The sequence below is a fragment of the Ochotona curzoniae genome, unplaced genomic scaffold, assembly GCF_017591425.1.
Source record: "Ochotona curzoniae isolate NIBS_2020 unplaced genomic scaffold, NIBS_Ocur_1.0 contig_2321, whole genome shotgun sequence".
Lineage (NCBI taxonomy): Eukaryota > Metazoa > Chordata > Mammalia > Lagomorpha > Ochotonidae > Ochotona > Ochotona curzoniae.
The window spans coordinates 20,595,400-20,619,305 of record NW_024465421.1 but is presented as its reverse complement, the minus strand read 5'-3'; the positions used below and the strand labels follow the sequence as shown (position 1 = coordinate 20,619,305).

General features: G+C 47.6%; 1 protein-coding gene across 12 annotated transcripts in view; it reads left to right on the top strand.

Annotated features, from left to right (window-relative positions):
• RBFOX1 (RNA binding fox-1 homolog 1) overlaps nt 1-23,906 on the top strand; it is a 1,044,467-nt gene that overhangs the window by 742,558 nt on the left and 278,003 nt on the right. For 6 of the 12 annotated variants that reach the window (XM_040973369.1, XM_040973366.1, XM_040973374.1 and 3 more), the window contains exon 1: nt 15,394-16,149. The exons of the other annotated variants lie outside the window; for them this stretch is intronic. In XM_040973369.1, the coding sequence (XP_040829303.1) occupies nt 15,913-16,149 (237 nt within the window). In that variant the 5' untranslated portion in view covers nt 15,394-15,912. Of the gene's footprint in view, nt 1-15,393; nt 16,150-23,906 lie in introns of those variants that run through there. 12 annotated transcript variants of the gene reach the window in all.

Genomic DNA, 23,906 nt, shown 5'->3' with positions numbered 1-23,906 from the left:
TGAAGCAGGAGGTCATGAGGGAGCAGCCCAGGCCAGCAGAGCGTTCCTCTGGCCAGAGAGGACTTCTCTTGTTGTCACCTGTCTCGATGTTCTTAGGGCACAGAGGGGGTTAGGGGCAGGCAAAGAGGAACTGCAAACCACAGGACAGAGAAGCATTCCTGCGGAAGTTGAACTTCCATCCCAGGAGGAATAAAAAGAAGAAAAATATAACATTAACAAGATTTAACCAGGAGAAAACCATAATTGTTTCCAAAAGGCCAGACTGGGGAGGGCGTTTGGTACTTCACCCGAGGGGTTCAGGAGACACTTGGATTTCTTACAGTGGTCCTACCAAGCTTGCTGCCAGGCCAGCCTCCTGCTTAGGCAGTCCCTGGAAGGCAGCAGGTGTCACCCAGGTAAGAGGCCTGGATGGAGTTCTGGGCTCCAGGCTTTGGCCTTGCCCAGCCGCCACTGTTGTAAGCATTTCAAGAGTAAGCCACCCTCTCTCACCCTCTCCATCTCTCCATTTTTTCTAATAAAATAACTTAAATCAAAACAAGTTAGAAGAGAGCAGGGTTTTTCTGATACAGTGTGACAGTCCCCAGAAGTGGCAGCTAGCAGGGGAGATGGAATAGGATGGCAGGGGTAAGAGTTTTTGAGATTGTGAGAGAGACAAAGACAAAAGTCCTTCATCTCTTGGTTTATTCCAGGCCAAGGCCAGTGCCAGGAGCTTGTTCCTGGCTTCCCGTGTGGGCTCAGGAGCCTAAGTAATTGCAGCATTCTCTGCTGCTTTCCCAGGCACAGCAACAGCGATCGGGCTTGGAAGTGGAGCCACTGATAGTGGCCCTGGTGCCTGGGTGGCTAGGATGTTGACAGTGCCAGTGGGTTAACCTGGCAGTGGTTTAACCTTCACCACAGCGCTAGCCCCAGGAGTGAGAGTTTTCGAAAACAAACCTGTTATCCATTCCAACAATGCTGATGTTCAGCCAAAGGAGGAGAAAAGTCCTTTTCTAGAGGTAGACCCTGAGGGACAGCGGGTAGAGTGGCTGGCAGCATGCAGCTGGATTGTGTTGGGCCCCACTGGAGGAAATAGCAGGCAAGCGCCAGCACATCTCAGGCTAAAGCTGCCTGAGTGTCTCTTGGCTGTTGCTCCGAAGCTGCATGCTGCTGCTAGAGCAACGTTGCCATCCACAACCAGTCCACTCCAGCAGCATAGTGATGGCTCTCTCCTTGGTGGGTGAGGAAGAGGAGCCAGCGTCCAGGGACACTGATCTGCACATGAGCAAAGGATCCCACAACAATATGTATAGCGAAAATTAGGTCTGTGAAGGGAAAGAAGGGAACTTGACAGTCACAGAAAGTGTTGGATCCAGGGATGGGGGAAGAGCTTGCTTAAGGCCACTGGAGCGGAGGTGGAGAGGGAGGTGGGCAGCAGAGGAGGATCCAGGGAGAGCAGATCATTCCTGCTGCACCTGATCTCCATCCGCTGTTTCACTGCATGCTCTCCTGGCCACACAGGTCGCACTGGCTTTAGATCATCACTACGTGACAGATCGTACGGGCTAGCTGCCTGGACGCGTTGCTTCACCTCTCGGAAGCTTGTGCTTCATGTTTGGGAAGCACAGACAACAGCAGGACCAGCGTCCTAGCGTGGTTCTGAGTAGCAACAAGACAGCCAGCAACTGTCAAACCAAACCACCTTGCAAGTGTTTTTCTGTTGGGCTGCTGTCGGTGGTGGTTGTGGTGAGGAACAAGGTCATAGTGATGGAATGGCAGGGATGCTGGTGTTGGGGATGGTGGCTGTGATAACAGTGGCATTGCTTGGGGTGCAGCCTGGCTGAAGAATTTCACACTTGAGTAACTGATTGAGACGTTGATTGAAGTCTCTAGGTGACCTCTGTGTGCCCCTGGGCAAATTAATGAACCTTTTCTTGTTTTGTTCTGTTTTCATTTTCTTGTCTGTAAAATGGGGATGGTGAGATGGCGTGTCTGTCACCGGGATGACTAAGTAAATGAATATTTGTTTTCAAAAGTTAGAACAGTGTTTGTTGTTCTCAATAAGCTCTTGAGCAGGGAGTGTTTGTTAAATAAAGTGCTGGCACAAAAAATGGCCTTTAAAGTTAAAAAAAAAAATACCAAGAGGCTTCTGGTCGGCTTCTTTATTCTGGCATTTTGCATTTCACAGCAGACAGGAAAGGCCATCCTCCTCTTCCCTGCACTGCCAGACCCACCCCCATCTCTCCATGTGTTCTGTGTGGAACAGGTGTGTGGTGAGTCGGAGATCTGGCAGAGTGCGACATGAAAAAGACTCCCAGTAATTATAAAATAACAACGAGGGCTGCTGCGCGAGGTGGGCAGATGAGCATGGCGCTCTCTGGAATGATAAACAGCGCTGGCCAACGTTGGGTCCCTGTGGGAGTGCGGGAACATATGGGGATACACCGCGGGAGAAGTGGGGTGTTTTGGTAGGTTTTAGGCTCTGCGTTTGCTCTTTCTCTCACTCTCTTTTTTTAAATCCTTATTTTTAAATCCTTCAGTTCTTTTTTTGTCCCTGTGTTCTGTTTTGGTCCAAAAGCGAATGTTCATCTTTGAGGCCAGCCATGGAGTCTCCAAGGCAGTAAGATCTGCACGGGGATGCTGAGACACACAGGGTACTTTCCAGCCTGAGGTTGTTTCACTGTAGTTTCTAGGCAGAAGGCAATGATGCTAACAGACACAAGGCACAGGCTGACCTGATGATTTCGGAACCAGATGAGACGAGAGTACAGAAAAAAATTAGTGCCGAAGCAGCCCACTCAGTCTATTAGCATTTGCACAGGGGTAAGCAGCTGTCTGCCAAATTATTGAAAAAGCAGACCTGGAAGTGGTCAGCGTTGGAGGTCTGGGTACGAATAGAGTTTGGAGATTGTGTAATCTGTTTGCCGTGGTGATTCTGCAACAGGCGGATTTTTCTGGAAGAATATTTGGGTTTCTCTGTAATTTATTGCCAAAGCAGAGATTGGTAGAGACAGAGCTCCCATCTGTTGATTCGCTGCTCAGATGTCTGTAAAAGCCAGGGCGCTGGGTTACAGCAAAGTCAGGAGCTGGGAACTGAACGCAGATCTCTCACGGGTGTGGCAGAGACCCAGTTACTTGTGTAGGCACTGCTGCTTCCCAAGAGTCTGTGCTGACAGGAAGCTGGAGTCGGGAGCCCAAACACTGGGTAGGGGAGCGGGGTGTGTGAGTTATGAGGCTGGATGCTCGCCCGGATGTTGTGGGATCACTGTGGACAGCATGTTGAGCTTTTGCTGGCCGCACTCAGAAGAGGTCCCCACCCAGCTGTGCGGTGCATGAAGAGGGCTTCCGAGAGCTGGTGCAAGATCCTTAGTGTGTTCCTAGGATCCGTGACTTAGCCATTGCGTCTGCGTCCTGGGGCGGTGCTCAAGGAGAAGGACATTGTTCTGAGGAGCAAGCCGAGTTGGCTTTGGCTGTCGGCCTTCCCGGTCACCATCCTTGACACTCATCGAATCCCCCATCCTCCTCTGTGGACTGTGGCCATTGTGATCATGGGTACTATGAAATTGTTACAAGGTTAAGCAAGTTGCTGTCCGTAAGGTGTTTTTAGTTATGTGTGGCACATTGGGAGTTTTGTAAAAACATTTATTTAGAAAGCTAAAGCTGGGTTTGCACTGTCACAGTCTGTCTCACTGCTGCATGTGGCGTCATCCCATGTCAGTTGAAGACCCAGCTACTCTACTTCCAGTCCAGCTTCCTGCTAATGTGCTTGGGAGGCAGCCTTTTGGTGAGTCAAGTGCTTAAGTCAGTGCCACACTTGTGGGAAACCAGTATGGAGTTTCTGATTTCTGGTGTCTGCCTGGTCCCGATCCAGCTATGGGGGGCATTTGGGAAGTGACCCAGCAGGTGGAAAGTGTCTCTGTCTCTCCTTTTCTTTCTCCCTGTCTCTTACATACATACATATATGCATACATACACTCACGCACCACACAGTCATTCTCTTTCTGTCATTCAAATCAATATATCTTGTGAACTCATATATCTAATCAATATATCTTCTGAAGTAAGCAAACAGGGAAAGCATGATTTTCTTGTAGGTATGAGTGTAGGTATATTCTGAGAACCCTTTTTGTGTTATGCCAATGTCTAGCCATGGAAAGGAACAGCAGCCCGTTCTTCGGTAGGCAAAATAGGGATTTCCTGATTGATGGGGCTAGGGAGGGGTGGAGCAGTGGTAAGTTAGAAATCACTTAGCTGACAAAGGATTGGGGCTGAGGCATGAGCCTTGTGGGCATGCTAAGAGACAAGCGCTGTGAAGAGCTGACACTGCTGAACTCAACTCCAGCTCAGGGAGCATTCTCAGTACATTGTCTTGTGAGGAGGGTGGCATTGCCTTTCATTCATACAGGAAATAACCAAGGCCCAGTATGGTTAAGGAATTTGCCCAGGGCAACACAGCCAGGAATTGTCAGAGCCAGAACTTGAACTTGAAATGACTGCAGTATCTCAATTGCTAATCAGTGTAATATGCTGTTATTATAATGAAAATTTGCTTTTTGCATCACTCACTGGAGAGGCAGCAGAGTGGAGGCTTCCATAGCCTCTCTGTGCCTGGGGGCCTCTGCCTTTGCTCCGGGGAGAGTAGCAGCCAGCATTGTTGTGAAGATCAAATGAGTTCATATGCAGAGGGATAAGAAGACATTTGGCAAATGATAAATGACATATATGGTTTGTTAAATTGTTGTTGTTGTTGTTCAAATAGATATCAGAGAAGGGAAATGAGGTCACTCCACGTGGCTCCTCTTTTGATGTCCCCAGAATGTCCCAGAAGGACACTGCTAAGTTAGGATGATGAAAGTCCCACCTCCGGAGGCCCTCTGTTGCTACCACTTGCCTGGCCATGGCATGGCGGAGTAGCCACCTTGCAGCAAGCAGCCCTTTGATCCCTGGGGCCCTTGCGTCTCTGTCTCCTTTGCAAGCCTAGGTTGGGCAGTTTCTGAGAACACAGCCTTACAGAGTCCCCAGCTGTGGGTTGATGGGTTGCATATGCTGCTACTTAGCACCCACTCTCTGGCCCATGGTGGCTTGTCTCCAGACCAATGCCAGGAGTGAGAGCTTCAGCAGAGACGCCACATCCTATTCTGAGATGATTGCCAAACAAGTGACGTGGGGTGAACTACAGATGTGCTTTTGGAATCCTTAGTGACTGACCTGATTTCTCATTATGGAATTCCCCATACCTCTTAACCTTCCTTCCCCATAAGCTTAGCCACTGGGCTTGTGAACACAAAACAGTCAGGCCTGGAGGAGCCCTATGTTAGGGGGTGCAGCCAGTGATAGCCAGCACCCCCTGATAACGGGCAAATGAAATGTGGCTGTGTCCCCTGACCTCTGTCCTGAGGGTGGGTCCTAAGAGCAATGGAATTCCATCCTCAACCACTCCCCCCACCACCACTTAGGTATTCGCTCCTGCCCACCTGTAACTCACCTATCAATTGAGAGGGGACAGTATTGCATTGTTGTGTAACCATTCCCTCTCACAAGCCCCTTTAAAAGGCCCATGAAGCAGGGTCTCTTCCTGGTCAGGTGCTTCTGATACTCTGGCACCTTGACTCTGGGCTGACCCAGGACAGGTAATCCCCTGAGCATGGTCCCTGTGTACTACTTAGATGGGACAATGGATGTAGTAATGTTGTTTCTGGTTTGTGTACTATCAGGAGTTCCAGGAGAGGTGAGGCCTAGCAGTGATGGATGGAATGTGAGCAGAGAAGCCAAGGAAAGGTGAATGTCTGCAGCTTTGTAAGTGTGGCCAGGTTATTCGCTGTATGTCTGTTAGGATAACTTATATTGCTGGGGAAGCTGGGACGGAAGTCTTCAACTTAACGGATGGACTCAAGGGTGATGACCACTTGTTCCTCTTGGGGTTAGGTTTGATTGGATTGTGATTGGGACTTGTAATTTGCTATTTCTAGTGTGCTCTATTATTACCAAGCTTGGTAAATAAATATTCCTTAATAAGCCTTAGACATGTCTGGTATGATCTGGCTTGCACCCCATAACGCCCTACTCCAGGGATTCTGACTATTTGTACCTGTTCTTTATAGAAAGTACAGCACGTATTGGTTACACACTTCAAAATCGAATAGAAATTTGAAAGCCCTCCTTAAGTCCACAGATAAATTTCAAAGGCTCCATGAACTCTGCATGGGGATGGAACGTTTTCGGAGCAGTGGGTCCATGCATGGGGTAAGGAGGGATTCCAGCCCCACCCCTAGAAGAGCCCTTGATAGGGGACCAGGCGGAAGACCAGCCAGCCCTGGAGGAGCTGATCCTTCCGTGTCACAAAGAAAGGTCAAAAAGGTCATCCCCCTGGCTGTGCTCCTCCCCACCCTCCTTCCTGACCCCCTAAGCTGTCCTGCATTCTTAGGAGGTTAGCCCATTCTAGGTGTCTTGCACTGCCTTTTGCTTGGGAAGGCACCTCTCCACTTGCCAAAGACTGAGGGGAACATAGTGTGGGTCAGCTCTGCTCCAGATCTTGAAGTCTCTCTCCTGGGCTCAGATTTTACATTTCATTTCTGTCGTGGGCAGTGGAGTGGCTGAGTGAGAGATTGAGGGTTAAGGAGAGAAGAGTCTGCTTGAGTTTAGCCTGGACCAGCCATTCAGGTAGGTTGAAGGGTGCCAGGTGCTGAGAAAGGCTCGTAGGAGGGAGCACGGCGTGGTTTCAGCAGCCCGCCTCAGTTCAGCAAACAGCTCTGCTGTGCCCTGGCTTTATTGCCTCCCTTGGTTTAGTTTCCTTTTTGGATTCCTCAGTTTTGTGATCAGTGCTGTGATAACCTTATACAAATCTGCTTCATAGGAATAGAGAGAAGATAAGCTGCGATGACGGATACAGTGAAGTTAGTACAGTGTCCAGAACTTGCCAAGCGTCAAGTAAATGGTAGCAGCTGTGATGATGATGGTGGTGATGTCAAAGAAAGAGGAGGAAAGGGAAAGAAGCCAGCCCAGGGCCTCCCAGAGGATTATCTCTTGATGAATAAATAGTTACATTACAAACTAGCTACTGCATTGGAGGGGGGGATGACTGCAAGTAAGGTGGGTAGGTGAGTGGATGGATGGCGAGGCGGTTAAGGTGGGTAGGTGGGTGGATGTATGGCTGGATGAACCCATTGACAGGTGGTTAAGTAGATATATGGGGAGATGCATGGTCAGGTGAGTAGCTAGCTAGATGGATTATTTTTTCTTTACAAAACTTTTAAGATGTGGTTATATGCGAATAGTCATGCGTTCCCGACACGGGGAGAGCTGTACCTTATTTCTATACCTTATTTGATCATGCAGTCCTTCAGACCGTGAAGCATCTATCACACTAGATATGCCTTGGAAGATGCCAGCCCAGGCGCTTGAGTTCTAAGGAGAAAATGATGCATAGCCAGAGATCAGGTGATGTGGCCAGTTCAGCAGTGGCATGGGATGTGAACAGGACAGCACAGTTCCTGGATCTGCAGACTTGGGGAGTTTGGAGGGGTCTCTGTGGCCAGCCCCTCTGGGGGCCTGCAGTGCAGAAGGCAGACAATGCAGGGAGGGCACGAAAGAAAGCCTCAGGAAGCAGCTGGTTCCCGCAGCCCCCAGGGAGAGTGTGTCTGCATGAAGCAAGGTCAACTAATTCTCCGGCCCAGTTGCCACTCATCCCAGACAGGTCAGAGGTCGGTTTCTGGAGCATTGTTGATCTCAGCAGAGATGATGTGCCGAGTTGATATTCTTAGACTTGCTCATTCAGCCAGGCAGTCTGGCTTTCAGAGGAGAATCAGGTCGAGAAGCGCTTAATGAACCCAGAGGAGCATGGTGCAGCCTGCACCGCTGGGGGCCCGAGTTTCTAAGGGTAGTCAGCAGCTTCCTCACTCGTGGCACCTGCTGCTGTTTTTCTTTGTGCAACTTCCTAGCCATTGATGGTGGTGGCATGGTCCCACTGGGCAGGGTGATCCAGCACGTGGGAGTCTTGGGGATGTTCCTGATCCCAAGGCCCCATCTTTAGCATCCTCATAAAACCGGCCAGTCCCTGAGTGCTGCCCTTTGGTATATTGTTTTTGTTTAAGTCCCCGTCATATTCCAGGAGTTGTGACTACTCTCTCTGGCACCAAGAGGGTAGGGGATGTGCGTCAGGATACACAGCTTGTCCTGGGTACACACTGGGCTTTGATTGTGGGTGGTGTGGGTTCAGGGTTCGGTCTTCCGTCAGTGAGCAGTGAGACGACAGTGACATTGCAGGAGTGACTCCTGCACTGATCATCTGGTGGAATCTCTGTGTGCCAGCTCATTTACAAATAGCACCTGGACATGGTCCTCAAAAGGGGCTGGGGATGCAATTGATCCCTCCTGGATATGACTTCCTTGGCTCCACTAGGACCCTGCTGGGACTTCTGTGCTAAAGGGGGACTGGTTCTTGGCATGGTGTACATGCCAAGATAGGACCTTGGATAGGTCCACAGTCTGTGGAAGCTTTGCCTATGGAAGATGTTCCTCCTTGGTAATAATAAGAAATCTTTGTCATATGTGTTTGAAAGGAAGAGCTAAAACACAGAGAGAGGGAGACGAGTCTGAGTGTCCATTGCTGGTCCACTCCTCCAAGTGGCTGTACAGCAGCTGAAGCTAGGAATCAGGGCTCCAGCGAGGTGTCTTACGGGAGTGCCACGGGCCCAAGTATTTGGGCCTTCTTCTACTCCTTTTCCATGAGCATTGACAGGGAGCTGGATTGGAGTAGCTGGTACTCTAACTGGTACTCCTATGGGATATTGGCATTAAAGGCAGCATGTTTACCTGCTGAGCCATAATGCCAGTCCTGGTAATCAATTTTTTTTCAAGAGTTATTTATTTTAAAGGCAAAGTAACAGAGAGGGAGAGTCAGACGTAGAGTGAAAAAATCTTGCATTCACAAGTTTGCTTCCCAAATGCCTGCAAATGCCAAGGCTAAACCAGGCTCAAGTCATAAGCCAAGGAACCTGTCTCCCATAGGGGTGACAGGGGCCACAGTGTTTGGACCATGTACCACTGCCTTTTACTAGGTATATTAGCCACATCAGAAGTGGAGCAGCCAGGACTCAAAATGGTGCTTTAGAATGGGATGTTGGCATGGCAGGCAGCAACTCAACTCACCTCCAAGATCAGTCCCCCCACACTCCCCTGAATAGAGTTCTGCATTTTGGCAGCAGGTGTGAGATAAGATACCTGAACACCTAAACGGTGTGTAACCACCCTGTGGTGTCTGTGGTCCTATCAGAACCCAGGCGCCGTGCTGACAGCCTTCCTCAAAGCAGCCTCCCTTTTCACCTGTTAGCACTGGCATCCAGGAGCCCCTACCTGGCCGCCCCAAGAGCTGCTTTCTGGGGTCCCTGCTAAGTAAGTCACTGCCATGCCACACTCTCACCTCCACTGGAGGGAGCTTGAGTGTTTTTCTGGTAGGGAGGGGCACTTCTCCATTTTGGTTCAGCTGCCATCCTGCCATGGATATTCTTGCTGACCTAGCAGGTGTTAGGGACCCAAGGGAAACCTGCCTCTTGTGAACAGGAAAAGCTGTCTTCCTTTGGACCAAGCACTTGGTTTCTCTGGAGCCTCTGTCTCCTCCCATAGATGGCTAGTAATGTCCAGGGTCTCTGTGCCCTGTACTCAGAGAATAGCTGAGACATGAATAGCTTGGGTGGGGAGTAAAAGAGATGAATAGAAGCATGCTGGATGCAAATAGAAGCCAGGCCTTTATCATCCTGGGCCAGATCACTGCTGATATTTTGGGACCTTAAGCAAAGAGGTCGTGAATGCAGGAAAAGCTAGGGAGACTAACTAGAGGCCAAAGCACGTGGCAGCTTATAGAAGGACAGAACATTTATAAAGGAACCATGTGGGGAGGAGCAGCAGAAAAATGCCAGTGGAAATAGCACTGTGGAATACTGTTGGTGCCCAGGGACACTAGATACCAGGGACAGAGAGATGGGGCTGGCGGTGTGGTTCTGCAGCTTCGTTGTCCATTGATGGTGCTAGCACCCCAAGTGAATCCCTGGTTCAAGCCCCAGCTTCTCTGCTTCCCTTCCAGTTCTCTGCCAGTGTGCCTGGGAAAGCAACAGAACATGGCCCAGGTGCTTGGGCTCCTGCCACTCCCATGGGAGACTCAGATGCAGTTGTAGGCTCCTGGCTTTGGCCTGGATCAGCCCTGGCCATTGCAGCCACTTGGGAAATGAACCAGTAGATGAAAGTTGTCTCTCTCTGTTTCTCTTTGCCTTTCAAATGAATAATATGTATTAAAAAGGAGAAGAAAAAAAACTTACTTGAGTATAAAAGAGACCTTCTGAAGAAACAAAAATAAACTATCATTTTCTGAATGACTTCCAAGTATGAGTAGCAATAATACCAGATGTCATTTCATTGTCACAGAACACCTATGGGAAGGGACAGGTGCTGGCTCATTCCACTCCTGGTAAGATGCAGGCTCAGGACTCAGCATAGCATCCTGGGTCCACTAGAGCCACGACATAAGCCTGTCCTCTCCCACTGTGCAGCCTGGACTGGCGTCCTGCATCACTGTGTCCAGTGGTCAGTTACCATGACCTTGGTGATCCAAGGTAGCTTTTGGTCATCCCTCTCAGCCTTTCAAAGTCACTCATACTTTTCCAGCTATTTAGGGAAGCATTTCAGGAAATGTGGTTTACTTTCTGAGCACCATGATCACGGGGTGAATAGCCATGGATGGCCCAGTTCTCTGTGTGAACCACTCTGCCTTCTTGAAGATGTAACCACACTTACAGGAGTGTTGACACAGCATGAGCAGAGCAAGCACTGAGAATGACCCAGAACAAAGGTGTTAGTGCAGTTCTTTCTGCCTGGGGCAGTGGAGAAACCTTGAAAGATCATGTGACACCAAGGCCAACGAGGATGATCCTGAAAGTTAGGAGGGAAGGAGGAAAAGAGGAAGGCAGGGAGGAAGAGTCGGAAGGAGGGAGAGAGGCCAGTTTGCTCAGCATTCATGTTGGAACAACTTGGATTCATGGCAGTGTTTGGGAAAGGAAACTTGCCAGTGTGTTTTTTCGCTAAAAACAACAACAAAAAAGTGATTTATGGAAGGAGGGGCAGTGTGCATTGAAAGATGATTTTCGACATGTTTAAGTGAGGAATGTTCTGAAGGGACTTGGATAGGACACTTGGTGACAGAGCTTTGTCTAGAAACAGTCTTGTGATTAAATACGCTTGATGCATTTGTATTGAGAGAAAAGTCTTGTCAGCATCTCCAGCTTAAGAAAGTGAATATTGAAGTCCACAGCAGGATATGGGAGACACTGTCGTTTATGTTTTCTGCTCCTTTTTTTTTTTTCCTTTCTAATGGGCATTGCATTTCAATTGAGATTGCGAAGTTTTTCTTAGGTGCCAGGTGAAGAGTGGTGGGCTACCTTTCTAGGCTTGAAGGAATTTAGATTCAAGGAAACGTGGCCCAACATTCCTAGATCTTGCAATCTCTGAAAGGATAGTGCATATCTTGATCTTACACGAAGCACCCTCATTATGAAATATCCCATTGTCATACTGTTCAGAAGGAGCAACACTATTTTCCTCCTCAGAGTTCCCTTTGGAGACTGGGATGTGGTGCCCAAGGCTGCAGGTGGCTCCATGTGACATCAGAACCCCTGGTCCTCTCTGAACGCCTAGCTCTCCCACCTGCAGCCAGCACTTCTGTTGCTGTCCTCTCTCCTGCTCTTGGGTAGACATCGAACCTGGGTGATTGCCACTCAGGAGTGCTGGGAGTGGGCAGAATCCTCAGGTTGATGTAGACGCTCTGTGAAGGGAGCTCTTGAAGCTGACAGCGAGAGAGAAAGCATGGGGATCTAAGAGGAGTGCCACGGGAGAATGGTGTTTGTTTTTAAGGAGAAGGGATGAGGTGGAACCATCTCAGGATAACTGAGGAAGGCAGAACCCGCAGCAGAAATCTGTGGCACAAGAAGATGAGCACCGCTGGCCCCAAGGACACCCATGGGGGAGATGATACGGCAGTGAGCAAGTGGGAGGTAGAAGAGGAATGTGTGCCTGCCATGTGTCTTACCTCCCAGATAAAAATAACCCCCCCAAGTGGGGGTTTGCAAAGCACATGCTGTGTGTTGAGCTTGTGATATTTCCTGCCTTTATGCTCCTTGAGCCAAATATGTTTATATATATTTTTTAAAATAGTTGAAGAAATTCAAAAGAGAGTAATAGTCCATAACCTGTAAAAAAATTATGGGAAATTCAAGTTTCAGCTTCTGTTGACAGTCTTCCCTGATAGACCCTTCATCATCAGTGATGCTTTCACAAGCTGCGAGAGCAGGCTTCTGACTAGTCACTTAGAGAGCTGGAGGCCCACATGTACCTGTTCACAGAAGATGGTGTTTCTCATCCATTGTCCACCACAGCCAGAGCTGGAAGCCACATCTCATCCTTCTGGATCCACAGTTTCCAAGTGACTTATAGGACTCTCCTTTTTTCCTCTTTGTTCTTTTGTTTCATGTTTGTATTTTCAGTTCCTGAAATGTGATCTTTCTGAACCCCATGCCAGACACTGGGTGTTGTTGGTCAGCAGCCGTTTTCCATGAGCTGTGTGCACCTGTCAGTAGTGGGGGCACACAAGATGAGGCGTCCACTTTCCAGTGGTTGATCCGAGAAGAAGGAATCACAGATCCCCCAGCAATACATGGGACTTCCCGTTTGTGAAAGCAGAACCGGAGAAGGTTTTGCTCATGATGGTAATTTATCTATGTGTTTGTTGTTTGTGATAGTTTTAAGACAAGGATGCATTCAATGCAGTTTCAGAAAGCTGTCGATTGCACTTATCCAGAAAAATGACACGAACTATAAAGTCAGAATTCGAGAAAAGCAACAACGCGAGGGACTGGAGTTGGCAAAGCAGGATATCGAGAGAAAAGTAGCGAAGGCTGACAGAACAGCAAGAGTGGAGCCACTTATTCGCCTCTGAGCTTCCTGGTAGTCAAAGTGAAAAGGACCACAGGATGCCATTCATTCAGAGAAAGGAAGGAAGACACCTCTTACTCTGCAGACACAGAGGCAGTGGTGTTGTGGAGTTATTAAAACCAACCCTAAAAATGTCCTCTGGATGGATGAATGGATAGACAGACAGAACCTAACTGTATCGTGCTAGGTCCCACATGTAATTTTCATTTCTATCTGACTGAAATCAGTGGATTCTTTGGTGAAGACAGAAGCAAACACCAGACACAGGAGTCACACACTGTGTAGTAATAATGTCAGTCAGTTATGGTTGACCTATGTGAACGTATGTCCCGTATGATCGTAACAGAGCTGGGAAAATTCCTCTTGCCTGCTGTTGATGTAACCATGGTAGTTGGTCGGCACCAATTGCAGTCCTTTGAAGGGGGGATGGGCATAGAGCAGTGTGTTGGCACTGATACAAACAAACCATCACACTACTTCTCATGTGAGAGTGTGGCACATGCCATTATGTGCAGCTTGATAGTGATGATCAATCACTGTGACTGGTTGACCTACTTACATGTTACCATAAAAAAATGTGCCAGGAGTTGTGTGCTGAGGTACCTCGTCAGTAGTCTCAAACATCTGTTGGTCAAATGTTTTGGTTACATTCAGAGACTCTTTGCAATGATTGACCTTTACCATCTTGGTTTCTGAAAGTATACTGTGTGATGTTTGCATGGCAAAAGCAGCTGGCTGTGCAGTTCTTGGAATTACTTTCCTGTGTGTGTGTGTGTGTGTGTGTGTGCAGATAAAATAATCCAGTGTATTGTGCTTGTCAAACTATACTTTGAAAAACACTTGCATGAATTTACTCGTTGGTGTGCTGCTGATGAGGAATAAGTGGTATCAAGACTTTTGTTGGAAACTCAAAGAGTCTGAAAGTGTACGTTTCTGGCTTTAAGTGGCCATATTAAGCTTCCTGCCTCCTGGTTCAGTGGTCTTCCCACTTTATAACACTAAAGAGACAGAATTCGATCTCATGCAGACCTAACCTAAGTAAATAATCGCTCCCCACTTCCGTGATTACTAAAGGGAAGCAGATTAGAAAACCCATCCGACTCATACTGATGCCTCTGGCCTCTCTGGCAACTTCTGAGAAATGCAGTGGTAACAGTGTAGTCAGAAGCTAAAGTTAGAAGCCGAATCAGGCTGTTGGGTAATGGGTCATCTTGCAGCTGTTAGGGGAGCTCTCTCAATTGTACATCGTGGCCACTGTGATCCATGAGAATCAATTACTGGGAAACCTTGTCAGGATGGCCAAAATTCAGCCTTAAATAATTGAATTCTCTGCCAGACCCTGTCCAGTGTCGTTATCTAGAAATGTAATTATGCAGCTAAATCAAGCAACTAAAGTTAGCGTGGTGTAGCAACACCTTGGCTGTCTCGAAGTGGAAGGCTCACTGTTTGGATTTAGAGAAGGCCAGGTGTTGAATGTGTTTGGCGGTGTCTTGAAGCTCCCCCCACTTGTACAAATCTAAGTCATGGGTGTTGTTTCCGGTGAGAGGTGAAATGTGCCAAGCAGAGGTCTGATTTGAAAGTGGGCATCAAGGATTCGTGCAACATGGGTGTTGTTGAAGTGGACTGTTTTCATCAGCATGTCGTGTTATTGTCCTCCAAGTTGTGAAACTCACATGTTTTGCTTGGTGTGAAAGTCAGGGGAGTGTTATCTGAATGTTATCTGAACCTTGCATCTGAACCCGAGTGTATAGCCAACCACCAGGAGATGAAAAACACGCTTGGCGTCCATGTCATGATACGGTGTGTGAGAACTTTATGCCATGATGAGATAACCTTAGGGGGTGGAACTCCTGTTGTTTCAGTCTTGTGTGTTGTTATTTTTCTGATAGAGTGGCGCTCAGAGAAGCTAAGCAACTCCTCAAGACCATACAGCTCACCAATGGGACACCTAAGTCAGTCTCATTCCAACTTCATGAAACCCTGTAGAAGTTTCTCTACCCCCATGGGACATATTCAGACAACATGCTTGCTTATTTTCATATACAAGAAATGTTTCAGATGTTTGCTTGAATGAGTCTCTTATCCATGGATTTGGTACATAATAGACATACATGTTACCTTAAGAACAGGGAGAAAGCTCATTAGTATATACCATGTTGAAAAGTTTAGAATAAAGGCATCTCTAAAAGATGCAAAAAAAAGACATAGAAAGTTCAAGAACAGAGAAAATAGAGTGAAATGAACACAGCGTCACAGATAGGAGTCCAGCACTGGAGTATGTCCGCAGCTCGGCGCTGCCTGCTCTAAGCTGTATGACCAGGAGCAGACTGTGCAGTCGGCATCAGCCTTTTCCGCCTGTTGGTTCCCCGGGATAGCTCAGACTGTCTTCAGGGGCCTCTGAGAAGGAAATATGTGTAAATGATCAAACTGCCTCTCTATGCATAGCCCATACTGTGTAAATCTGAGCTGGGGGTATTGTGTAAGTTACAGAAACCCTGAAGAAAACTGGAACAAGAGACAGAGGCAGGCAGACAGAATGGGCGAAACATCTTTTTAGTTTCTTTTTGAAACTCAGTGCCCAGCACTGCTGGCGTGAATTAGTCAGCTTGAGTTTGAAGGATCAGCCGATCACCGTATCTGTTTCTGTCTCTCAGTATTTGCTCTCCCTGCAGATCCCAGGCAAACACACCCCTGGCCACTGAGCCGAGTGCCCCGGACACGTCCGTGTCTCAGAACCTGGTTGTCTCTGTCGTTGGGCTCCTTCGTTCTCCCACTGCCTCTGAGAGCAAAATGCACAAGCGGTCTTTGGTTAGTCATGTTAGGCGAGCTGTGCCCAAAATAGCGCCTTCCATTTTGGTAGCTTCAACTTTGCAGCTGCCGTGTCTCTTGGTCGTCTGGGAAGAAAACTTTCACAGTAAGAGTTGCTGATGTGGAATTTCTTTCTCTCCCCTCTTCGCCTTGATGAGCGTTTGGCTCCTCCTGACACAAGCGGCTCGGCTCTCAGCTCCACAGTCCGGAACAAGTTGGGTCTATAGATTTTTTTTTTCCCTCCTCTCCTCTCTCTCCATTGATGTGTTGATCGGCAGAGGGAACCGTTCCTTCACTGGAAGCATGTTGGCGTCTCAAGGAGTTCTCGTGCACCCCTATGGCGTGCCTGTGATTCTGCCAGCAGCCCCCTACTTTCCCGGACTGATTCAGGTAATTCAAGGCCTCTTCCAGCAAGCGACTTAACTCCAGAGTGCTCAGAGTAATCATTGGAATTTTTATGGTTGAGAAAGCAAACACTTTTAATACAGGAAAAAGCCCTCGCGTAGTCAGCGAGAAGACAGTAGGAAATCAAAAAGATGGATCACCCTAATCGAGCTATTGACATCTCTCATGGCTGAATAAATGGTGTAGTTGAGCTATATTTGCTTGTATTGATCTGGCTGCTGTTTAACATTCATGCCTTTCCTTCAGGAGGGTGACCACGGGGCAAAGGATTTGCTTGCCTTCCCAGCTTTCTGAGGGACTCAGTCTCCCAGAGCAGATCATGAGGCAAAAGTAACTTATCATGAGGTGACTCGGTTAAGAGCTTTAACCCAGGAAATGGAAGGGGATGAAATATATGCTTATTCCTATGATGCCTCCGCATGGGCTGCCTGTTCTCAAGGAAAGCTCCCCACCTCTTCCACCTGAGCCTGAGGGTTGTTGGCTCAGAGGCTTGAAGGAGCGTTCTACTGCTGATCCATTTATGAAGTTGGGAAGTTGTTCTAGGAGTCCCACACTGCCTCTTTCTGTCTTTATGACGGCAGAGAGTGGAAGGCTGAAGTAGGTGCTGGTTTTATTTTAAGGCTGTTTACTTACTGTACAGTGGCTCATCAACCAAGAAGAAATGTGGGACATTGTGGTTGCCTAAATCCAAGTTTCTCTTTGTAAACAAACATTGGCTTCTGGGCATACTTTGTGGTCTCAAGTTCTCTATAGAAAGTTCACATCTAATAGTGGTAGGGCTAGATGTTATAGGAAACTCAGGTGGGTTTTAAAAATTTTTTGTTTTTTGAGAATAGCCATTCCTTTGTAATAATTTCTGTGCCTCACAAATGCAGGAAAGGAAAATAATATGTATTTAGTGTGTCTTGTCACCTTTGCCCCAAGTCGCCCCTCCTCAGCACTCAGCATTTAAAAATTCTACTAGACATTTCAGTTCATTTGTTCAAGGGCCTAGTGAGCTTGCTGATCGCCCCTTTTTCTTCTTCTTTGCTGTGATAGCCATGCAGGGATGATGACCAGTAACCACAAGCCCTTTTGTCATGCTGGGTATATGAATCAGTGTGAGGGATGGGTGGGTGTGTTAATAGTTGTATACATGCTAAAGAACTGGGCCCCCAGGAAAATGGTCCTTAGCACCGTGGGAGCAGTTAAATCTTAGCTCGTAGATGCAGGCTGCCCTGGCAGGATCTTCTCTCCTGACCAGGACCTATTGGCCCTTGGGCTTCCATGGGGAACTCGGGGTGAAGGTCAGCCTTGGAGTTTGCTCAGACCTTTTGCCTCCCCATCCGATAAATAATTACAAGCAAATCGTGCCCTTCGCTCTATGCTGATTGATGCTGAAATTGCTTTTGAAAGTTCTCATAAGTTCCTGTTATAGATTAAGTGCCGGTGTAGGAAAAATAACGGCACCCACTGAAATGGGTGAATGTAATCAGGTTTAATGGACTCGAGAGCTTGTTGGGAATTAAATAACTATCGATTTGCTGGAATGTTGCTGTCATTACGAAATGCCACTCTGGACATATTACCCCAGTGATAGATGAGAAGACACAAGGCCCAGCTGAGAAACTGGGAGGCCTTCCTCCTCCTGTGCAGCGTGCTTGAGAAACTTACCCAGATACTTTGGGAAGAAACAAGCCATTTTAGTTGCTCATCTTAGCCTGACTGAATTTTGTTTTTCCAAACAAAACCTCTGGTAGGTAGCCAGCCACCCGGAAGTCAGGAGATGAGTTGAGTGAGGATCTGCTAGCCTGGCCCCCAGGATGTGCTTCACTGTGTTCCCCTCCCACTCCTGTAAGAAAGCAGAGGGAGAGAGAGACTGATGAGCTTGTTGCTGACTTCCTGAGTCAGGTCATACTCTACCCATACTCTACTCTTAAGTGCCAGTGTTTTGGTGGAAGAGTTTCCTTTTCAGACTACTCTCAAGTACCATGTTTCAAATTCGGCCCAGCCTTGTTGTGTTTTAGTCCACTTGCTTAAAGAAAAACACTAATTCGTTTCCTTGTCATTTGCTTTGCATGCCTAGTCCTGCAGGCAGGGAGCAGAGGTGTCTCCCAGTACTTACAGTTCTAGAAAGTTACTCCAACGACCTCTAACATTGCAGGAGTAAATGTTGCTGTTTCCATTAAATGTGGCCTCCATGTTCCGTGAAAATTGGGGAGGGGGGGGTTCCCCTCATTAGATCCCCTGAGCCCATCATTTTATGCCTAAATATGTTGAATATAGGATCCTGAAAGTTTCTTTCTTTTTTTTTTTCATTTAGTTCTGTGAAGGATTAGAGAATAGTTATAGGAGATTGAGCCAAGTCAGTTTAAATTATTGTGCGGGTAGTAAGTGTAGAAATGGGAAAAAGCAGCATCATCAAATGTAAACACTGGCTCCTTTCCCCTTGGTATAGATCCCAGGTTTAGTCTCTTAAGAAAAGCCAGTACAGATTTCTGCAGAGCTTCTTAGCCTGTTTCTCCATTTCCAATGATGTCTCGAATGACCCGTGAATTAATCTGGCCTGATGACAAAGAAAGTCAATTCAATTGCCAACGTCAGCCTAAGACCACAGGCTTGGAGCTTGTGCTCACACAATGCCAACCATGGTCACACAATGCCAAAAGACAGAATCCAACCAGTAGGTTTGAAGTTGGTACACCTGGTTGGTGTTTGGGTCTCTGAGACTGTGGCATGGAGTTGCGCATTTAGATCTGTATATTTTAATCAAGCTTCCACCTGTGGCTTGATGATGCTTCCTATTGGAAATTTCGCTGTTATCTTACCCAGGTCTTACAGGATATTATAGGTCCAGATATTTCCCCAGACGGAGGACAGTGTAAGGAGAGCTGTGTCCACCTGTTTATGCTTAGTTGAAGATAAGGGGCCATCATTAAGTGTCTTTGTGGTATCCCAGGTATTGTGCTAAAAATAGAGGTATCTCATCTTTGATATATTTTCACAGAAATCCTAATAAGGCTAGGCAGTCTTGGTCTACCATCCCTTATCTGTAATTCTAAATTCCAAAAGCTCTGAAAATCAATTTCTTTTGGAAGTTTGGCACTGAATCTCATTTGGGAACAAATCTTGACCTGAAATGATGTGTGGCTATTTTTAGATTTTCTTTATCCCAGTTCATGTGAATATTCATATATTTTGCTGTAGGAATATTTATGTGTTTGATTCAGGGTGTTATCCCAGGCTGTGCTGAGGGTTTTACATAATTACTTTTCTCTGAAATACCTTTCTGAAAAAAAAAATCCTCCAAAAGATGAATTTCAAAGCATAGATGACCTCGGGGATCTCAGGTGAGGAATGACAATTGAGCGCTGTGGCTCTGCTTCTGTACTGGGAGGACTTAAGGTCTACACTTAGCAAAAGGCAACTTGAACAAGGTCACAGCGAGAAACAGTAACAGAGTTGGGGTTTGGACCAAAGCCTTCCCGCTCAGTCACCCATATACTGTTGAGGTCAAAGTGTAGGAACAAGTTTATGTAAGGAAATGTGAGAAAGGCGTGAGCTACAATGGGAAGAGGAGAGAAGAGTGTGTTGTCATTTACATGTACATTTTCATGGTACATGAAGTTATGTTTAGAACTAAACCAAGGGAGAAGTGGAAGTATAGTGGACATTATTGGAGTGCCAGTAGGGTGTTGTCATTCCTGATGTTGGTTGTGAGTGTGGTTAGAGGACACCTAACTCATTTATCTTTATTCGCCTGGGTGCATTTCTTGGTATGTATACATTTTATATGTATATAACAATCCAAAGTGGGAAGAGGATAGGTCAAAGGGAAAATGTGGTGTGTGAGGAAGCCTGAAGCATTTTCTGGACAAGAAAGGAGAGAGCTCTTTGGAATGAGAAAGAACTTGGTGTTGGCTGGAGATGGCACGGTGGGCTTTAGTATCTTTCCCACCTTACCTTACTGGCACTCTGGAATGGATGATGTTTAAATGCCAGGGTCAATTGGAGCCCGCCTGAATTTGGGTGTGCCCCTGCGTGACGTCCCACTGTGCATCCAGCAGGAGGAGGTGGAGTTTCCTGGCTCTTGTCCTGGGTGTCCTTTGCCTTCGAGGCTCTCTAAGAGTTAGCTCTCAGGGTGGTTTTCCAGCTTCAAACCCCACAGAGCTCAACAGTGGCAGCAAAGCGATGACTAATTCTGAGAGATGGGACGTTCACCCTGCAGTTGGCATTTGGAAGCAGTGAGGAGCGTCACTGCACTTGGCAAAGTAGTTCGGGAGACACCTGCATCTGCATTTGAAGGGACGCTGGGAATTATCCAGGTGCCGGTGTTTCACAATGAATGGAGAATAACCACCCCTGTAGAGAGGCAGAGAAACCAGCAGGGAGCTTGCAAGTCATTTGGATACATTTCTGATGGAACTTAAAAAAAAGGAGCTTGCATTTGACAGAGCCGTTTTCAGATCCCGGTATTGCCACCCTGCAATGCTATCTACATGTTTGGCGTGTCTGCTGATTGGGAAAGACATCAGAATGAATGCCGCATATAAATACTGGTGGTGTCACTTACCTGGAGGCAGCTCCATCTCCGTCACTAAGTGACTTTTCTGGACTGCCAAAGAGGCCGTGTCAACAGCGGACTAAATTAAAGAGTCAGGGAGGTGGCAGGTAGAGTGTGGAGTCAAATAGGTCCGGGTTGATGTATTGCCTCTGACATTTACTAAGCGTGTGGCCTTGGGCTTGTCAATTAACCTCGCCCAGCCTCAGTTTTCTGGGCTACAGAATGAAAGCAGAAAGTACACAGTTCGAGCTTTCAGTGCAGTCCATTACCTCGTCATTCAGCAGTGACTTATTGGGCACCTACTGTGTACCAGGCCGTGGGCCAGGAGTGGGTGATGAGGCAGATTAGAACGATCCTTTCCAATAGGAAGCTTACGGTAAAATAGATGGGAAAGCCTGGCATGGACGCACATGTACGCGTGTGCGTACACACACACATATACTTATGCATATGTCCATATATAGGAATCCGTGTCAGATATTTATGCCATATTATTCTGAAGAGAGAGAGAGGGCTATGGCATTTATTATGGGCTCTGGCTGAATGGACACAAACTGCAGTCGCTTTGGTTAGAGGGAAAAAATGAACCATGCAGGTCCAGCTTCAAACGCAGTTGGATTCAGAGGCCATGATGACCCATACTTGTCTGTCCGTGTGCCATGGTGTCGCCCGTGCTTGGCCCTCATTCCCAAACACACCCTGTGCAAGTTGGTTTCCGGCGCCTCCAGATTGGCCCTTTGCCGTGTCTGAGAGTTCTTTCCCACGAGTGTTCCCAGGAACCTTGCAGAGAACAGGCTCCTTGGCTGGTCACGCAGTCCACACCTGTCGCCAACTCAACCATCTCAGGCTGGCGGCACAGCTAGGTGAGTTACGGACTGGGTCGGAGTGCAAGTCAGGGTCCTGGCACCAGGGGAGGGTACTGGACAGGCAAGTGCTGGGTTCTCCTTGGCAACAGCACATGGTGGAAGCCCTCACAAAGGCCGGCGTACACTCTTTGTAGAAGGCTGTCATTTTCTGATCTGAATTATCTTGCTCGCCTGTTTCTTGGGATTATGTTTGTCTGGAAAATTGTATTGTCTTTTAGTTCACCTGGCTGCTCCAATTATGATTGGACTTGGCAAAGGCAGATGAGGTATGGTTCATAGTTGGCTCGCCTCTCTAGCACAGCACCTCCTCTTGGGCACACAGCGAGACTTTCTCACTCTTTGAGGGATCAGACGGCATGAGCTGGGAAAAGCAAGGCAGTCTGGAAATGATAACTGGGGCAGCATTGGGCTTCTGTGATGACACAGCCACATCACTTTTCTTTGTATCAGCAGTGCTTAAAGAGCTATGGTAAATACACAAAGAAAAAAGTAATAAAGAGAGCCCTAGAACTACTAACAGTTTACTCTACTTTGGCCCTTCCATCACTCCCAAGCATTTGGAAATGCCAGCAACTTTCCCTGTTCTTTTGTAGAGAAATGCACTTTTTAAAATTAAAAGATTAAAGGGACACTGTCAATCCCCTCTGATTAATATCAGTCCTATAAAAAGGATGTGTTTCTGCACTAGCCATCTGTCATTTTGATCACTTTAAAGGCATGCTATATCAGCAAGTGTGCTTTTTCTGATGCGTGGGCGCAGGGCGTGGAGGCTTGGAAGACCTGCGGATTTCACACTCCACTTTGCGGCTCCGCAGTCTGAGCCTTTGATGCTGAAGCAAGGTTTCCCTCCCCTGTCCTTTAAAGGTTGTTTTGGGTAAGTGCCTTCCCCTGGGTGATTTATGATGGAGATCTTCACCCCTATTTATGTTTCTCTCCTGCCTAAAGATAGACTTACCGCACACGTATCCCACCCGCATGCAAGGAGCTGGCGTGTCCACTTGATTAACTGCTGAGCCTTAAGAGGTGTTCAGAAACAGCGAACTCAATACCCTGACAGTCCTTCCCTCTGGGTCACTGAGACCATTGTCCTCAGCAGTGGAATGAACTCTTCAGGCTCATGGGAGTGGAAGGGAGAGGCTCTGTGAAAATAATTCATTGATTAAAATATTTATTGATCATGGGTTCTGTGTCAAGTTATCTTCAAAGATGAGCAGAGAGCAAGGGTTTGGCCACTGTCCTCGGTGGTCTCATTGAGGACCATGTGTTGCCAGTGAAGTCAGGGGTCAGCCTAGCCCCGGGATGGTTGAACTCCTGTATCCCATCACCCCCCAGCTGACCTCTCCTCAAGTCTTTGTGATGCTGGTGGCCTGGACACTCAAGAGAGATTCAGCTGCACTCCCTGTAAATAGGATCTCCATCTTTTCTTTTACATTCCAGGACACAAAGATTTGTGTTTTCTTTGTTTTGTTTCTGAAAGTTGACAGAGGAAAACAAGGGCTCTGTTTCTGGGGAGGTAGGGGGCGGGCTTTGCCTTCACCCACCTCCCTGGGTGCCTGTGGCTCAGAGCAAAGCAAGGAGTTGAGCAGACTGCGGAGAAGACAGACTGCTTCACCATTTTTCCTGATCCCTCTCTGGTGTACCTTGACTCCCAGTGGAGGGAAGGACCAGGGACCAGAGCAATGCTTTGTACAGGCTGTGGTTCTCAGGAGCTGCTCGCTGAAGGGCTCCATCTTCTCATTTCGGGAGATGACACAGTTTGGTAACAAAGAGGAAAGAATTTAGAGCCGAGAAATCCAAGTCTGGCCGTGCCCTTCTCCGTGTGACTGAGTGAGGTGCTTGACCTCTTTTGAACTTGTACCTTTTCATCTATAAAATGAAAGTTTAAAAACCTGGCCCAGCATGTTCTATCTCTCAAGGTCATTATCAGGATCCCAGGAGTTCAGCCTGATTGTACTTGGGACCTTGGCTTATCCCTGTGATGCCATCCAGGCACCATGGCACGACACAGACTGGTGTGAGTCGGCGGCTGGGCTCCTGCCCGATATGGGGCTTTGTCCCTGTGACCTCCCGGTGTCAGCTTGACAGTGAGATATGGTTACCCTCAAGTTCAAAGGGAACTTTGAGGATTTGAGCAGTGCTTGTTTACAACAGGAATCCCACAGCTGATGGCAACGCTGCCTTTGTCACTATTGCTGTGTGTTTTTCCCACATTCTGGCACTTTCCCCTTGCTGCGTGAAGACAGTGCAGGCTGAAGGAGGGCTCAGTTGCCTCTCTCTGCTCATGCTTCTGTTGCACATTCCCCATGGCTGCTGGCTGCTCCTGTGTGTGGTGT